This window comes from Limulus polyphemus, unplaced genomic scaffold, assembly GCF_000517525.1.
Source record: "Limulus polyphemus unplaced genomic scaffold, Limulus_polyphemus-2.1.2 Scaffold522, whole genome shotgun sequence".
NCBI classification, from domain to species: Eukaryota; Metazoa; Arthropoda; class Merostomata; order Xiphosura; family Limulidae; genus Limulus; species Limulus polyphemus.
Window position 1 is genome coordinate 333396 of NW_013666132.1, and position 5177 is coordinate 338572.

Consider the following 5177-nt stretch of genomic DNA (forward strand, 5'->3'; position numbering starts at 1 on the left):
AACTTACTCTTCCTACATAAAGAAAGGAGAGTGACTGGAATACATTAACTAACTCTTCCTACATAAAGAAAGGAGAGTGACTGGAATACATTAACTTACTCTTCCTACATAAAGAAAGAAGAGTGACTGGAATACATTAACTTAACTCTTCCTACATAAAGAAAGGAGAGTGACTGGAATACATTAACTTACTCTTCCTACATAAAGAAAGGAGAGTGACTGGAATACATTAACTTAACTCTTCCTACATAAAGAAAGGAGAGTGACTGTAAGTACATTAACTTATTCTTCCTACATAAAGAAAGGAGAGTGACTGGAATACATTAACTTACTCTTCCTAGATAAAGAAAGGAGAGTGACTGGAATACATTAACTTAACTCTTCCTGGATCATGTGTTGCCGCCATGATGGTAAGGAAAAGAAATAAATGAAAAATAAATAAAAATCTTACATTACTATAGAAGGTAGAAATTATATGATATTCCCTTATATCACACCATTTTGTACTTTATAATCAGATAAGATAACCTGTATTCTAAATGTATAAATGCGGTATGATTTTCCATAAAATAACTCAAATCACAAATGTCACGTTTAGAAAACAGACTTTTCTATTACATAAATCTGAAACTCAATTTTATGCTTTATAAACAGTTAGCAAACGATCAGATATCGCATCTATGTCTATAAGACGCCGTTTCTCTGTAAATCATTTTGATTCACCTAGAAATACGAATAAAACAGTAGGTATTTACTGGATTGTTGAGGCATCTGTTTAATATTTTTATGTCCTATGACACAGCTCATATTATTTAAAACTTAGAAAACTTCCAGTTGAACGTTTTGATGACAAATAACTGAGCCGGTTTAAAATAATACAGTTTTATGCTTCGTTTCTTAAATATAATGCAATGATACTATATTTATAGGCTTTATCTGGTCGGTCGAATGGTTTTGTGTCGCGAGTCATGATTTATAGTAGAGAGGGATGTTTCTCATAGTACAAGGTGTCCCAGAAGTATGGACCTATAGGGAATCCAGACATTATATTATTAAAGTTAAACAAACACATTTCTTATGTCAGTTGTACATATTTCAAGAAAGAAAATACCTTGGTGGCTCAGTATACCAAGAATTGATATGTGTGTGGCTGTTGATGGCATGCAATTTGAATAATAAATAAATTGTGTATTTTTCCCTATGGGTCCAGATTACTGGGACACCCTGTCTTTTCCAGGAACACTGGCGCATCTGATAAAACTGCTTCAAGTTTAAATATTTCTCTTATGTTAGTCTACATTGAACGTGTGATTTAAAAGTTTAATTTACATGTTGCAGGTTCATTGACAGTTTTACTTTATCTTAGACATCGTTAAAACTTTATGTTCGCATCTTCGTACATAGAACAAAAGTCTGAGTGCATTAATATCATACGTCACAAAGGGCTATTGCATACCCTTCCCCCCAAAAAACGAAAGATTTATGGTGGTATCAAACAAATAACGTCAAGTGTACTTCTGATATGTGCCGTTCAATCGTGAATTTCTATCGGCTGTGGTTGTCACGTGGCTTGCTGATCTGCATATTCAAAATAGTTTTAATATAAAATACTCAACTCTCTGTAGTAGAGAGTAAATAAAAGCAAACGTTTCGACTTCCAGTAGTTTTGTATCTGTGTTTAAGTTTCTGAGTTTCGGTTGAGTTAGTGCTAAACCATTGAGTGGACAATATGCATACATACCTTACTTGCCCTTTGATTAGTTAATGTGTGTGGGATTTCTGGTTTAAGCTACGTAACTTCAGTAAAAATCTACAAAGTGTTTGCAATAGATGAATTTAAGTGAGTTCGGAAATGACGTTAAACTTATGAAAAACAATCGAAAGATGATAGTATATTAAACTAACAGTTTGATGTTGTTAAAACTATTTATGGGCTATAGTTAATTAGCCTTAATTTTTAAACCGAAGATGCTAACAAATCTCGTTGAATTATTATTACACGCTACTATTCAGTAATTATGCTTATTGTATTTGACCGTATAACTCCAGTGTAAGTAGGTACGCAGCCTTAATTTCTCCCTAAAGGGAAGCCAGTTAAACTAACTCCGGTCCTGGCTCTAATGTAGCTTCCCGCAAATTTCCGAAACAAACAAATAATCCTAAACGGTTCGTTGTGCAAGTTTCTATGCTTCCACGTATAGCAGTGAAGGCTTCCTTCTTCAAAACGTTTAGCTCTACACTGTTTAGCCACTTCATCAAACGTGTATCATTCTTTGGAAAAGTTTGTAATTACTCTTCAAGCATAGCTTTATCCGTAATGCCGAATGTAAAACAAATATAGGCGGCAAACATGTAGTGTGTGGCGACACGGCTGGCATATGTGGTAACACACTTTTATATTAGCCGAATGTAAAACAAATATAAGCGGCAAACATGTAGTGTGTGGCGACATGGCTGGCATATGTGGTAACACACTTTTATATTAGCCGAATGTAAAACAAATATAGGCGGCAAACATGTAGTGTGTGGCGACACGGCTGGCATATGTGGTAACACACTTTTATATTACTACATGCAAATCATTCTTTTAAAGAGTGATTAACGCTCTCCAGTGATTCAGTGAAAAGAATGCAGGCTTACAACGCTAAAAATCGGGTTTTGATACCCGTGGTGAGAAGAGCACAGATAGTCCCTTTTGTAGTTTTGTGCTCAACAAAAGCCAAAACATATAATCAACGTTCTGGAGATCGATAAGTATTCACTTTGTAAATTTAAGAAAGATATATTAAAACACGCAAGCTCACATTACTAAGAAACTTTGCATTTACATGTCTGAAATGTATTTTATTCAGATAAATTTTAAAACACACTTATGAAACTTCTCATTCTCAAAACATAGAATGTCGATAAAGTAATATTAAAGATAAAATTGTTAAATTATTAGTTCAAAAGAAGTTTAAGAAAAATAACTGATTTGTTTACAATATGTTACATTTGTATCGTTTAATGTTAGAGGAATGTTAAAACGTTAAATTCGCAGTAAAAGTAGCCATTGCAAAATACTTATAGATATCCAACTAAATGCAGTGGATAAAATGTCAATAGGGCATGCTCTTTTTCAATTAAACCATGTTGGCAAGTTTATTATTTCAAACTTAATCTATGTTCACAAACCTGAAAAGAAATTCAAAAGTAGATTAAGGGTCTTCAACCTAGAATGTACCAAAACTAAAGTTAGTTTCATTCATTGTCTGTTGCCAGTTGTGAGAAGTTAATTGATTGTAATGCAGATAAATTAAATAATATTTTACAGAAACTTATGGAGTTGTTGCTTTATTGTGCTCTCTATTTATATATATATATGTGTGTGTGTGTGTCTGTCTGTCTGTCCGCAATGCGTTACGCGAATTCGTTCTCATTAGCAAGTCAGTTCGCTATACGTATTATTCCTCGGTCGACTGAAATGTCATTACACGCTTGGACAATGTCGGACGTGCTCAGAATTTTAGGATATAGCCTCATTTACTTTGTTGCATTTTAGAGAGAATTCTTTTCATATTTTTTATCCTAAGTCTGTGTTTAGGTGGTTTTATATTTTCTTATTATGCTACAGTTCTCGGAATTTACTAAAGTTACTTCTTCATAATTGAGATTTTAGCGTAACTCTATTTATATTTTAAGGGTAGAAACGTTATTCACATACGGTCCCTAGCATGCAATTGTCACGTACATAAACCCAAGATAAAACAAAGATAAAACGGGAGAATTAAATCACTCTCAGTGAGACAACCAAGAAAGAACTCCTTAATCTGACCGGACACCAGAATTTAAAACTATCAGAATTTTATAAATTCAAAATGGTCATATTCTACATTTTAGTCCTAAGTTTATTACGTTCTCCTGACATTTCAAGAGGTCAGTTTTCTCCTCACGTGTATGAAACGATTATCGCTAACTACGCAGCTTCCAAGTACAGACATAACAAAATACTGGACGTAGTCCCTGCCGAGGTGGTTTCTTCACTTACAGTCTATCAATGCCTTGCTTTGTGCTTACAGGAAAACAGGAAATGGGCGCGTTGTCGATCTTTCAATTACGGTAACCAAACCTGCTTTCTCATTGATACTTATCTATGTGAAAAGGGTAGAAAAAACAACCTTGCAGAGAAACTGGGTTATAGCTATTACGATGTCTTACAGCGCCATGGAGAAGAGGTAAAATTATTGATGTTTTCAACAATTGATATTATTTCTTTACCTAAAATTACGTTTCTTTTTAATATATAACTTTCCACTATGAATATAGACACATAATTATCTGCTTTTTCTCGTGACTTTTGTATATAATTTCTTTTTCCTTCGTGATCGTCAAAATATATTTCTTGTTTGACTTCAAATTTAGGTAACCATTCATTTGATTATTGAAATAGTACAGCCTTGAGGAAAATGTCTTCGAAGATATAGTTGCTCATCAACATATGTTAATAAGCAACTATATCTCTTTTGGGTGGGTAAAAACAGAAACATGCAAACTTAAATACTTATTTGTTTAAATCTTAGTAGCGCCCGCTGAGACGAGTCTTGATAGCTGCCAAAACACTATGAACTTAACATGTAACATAAACATTGCATTGGCAGTATAAACTTTAAGCGTCTTCAAAATACTCTTGGCTAAAAGGAACGTAATACCTATGTTTATGTTAAAAAAGTAAACAATATAGACGTCAACAAGCCTGCGAAGTTCTGTAACTAGGTAATGATCTAGCTAGAGTAGCCCAAGAAGGTCATGTGGTTTGATAATTATCTAGCTAGAGTCGCCCAAGAAAGTCCTGTGGTTTAGTAATTATCTAGCTAGAGTAGCCCAAGAAGGTCCTGTGGTTTGGTAATGATCTAGCTAGAGTAGCCCAAGAAGGTCATGTGGTTTGGTAATTATCTAGCTAGAGTCGCCCAAGAAAGTCCTGTGGTTTAGTAATTATCTAGCTAGAGTAGTCCAAGAAGGTCATGTGGTTTGATAATTATCTAGCTAGAGTCGCCCAAGAAAGTCCTGTGGTTTAGTAATTATCTAGCTAGAGTAGCCCAAGAAGGTCCTGTGGTTTGATAATTATCTAGCTAGAGTCGCCCAAGAAAGTCCTGTGGTTTAGTAATTATCTAGCTAGAGTAGCCCAAGAAGGTCCTGTG

At 34.3% G+C, this 5177-nt stretch overlaps 1 protein-coding gene across 2 annotated transcripts in view; it reads left to right on the top strand.

Moving 5' to 3' along the window:
• The first annotated feature begins 3800 nt into the window (after positions 1–3800).
• Positions 3801–5177, top strand: part of LOC106458842 (C-type lectin mannose-binding isoform-like) — an 18627-nt gene continuing 17250 nt past the window's right edge. Inside the window, exon 1 of one of the 2 annotated variants that reach the window (XM_022385192.1) lies at positions 3801–4214. In XM_022385192.1, coding sequence (XP_022240900.1) covers positions 3858–4214 — 357 coding nt within the window. In that variant the 5' untranslated portion in view covers positions 3801–3857. The remainder of the gene's footprint in view (positions 4215–5177) is intronic. The other variant, XM_013918395.2, reaches the window with a different exon arrangement.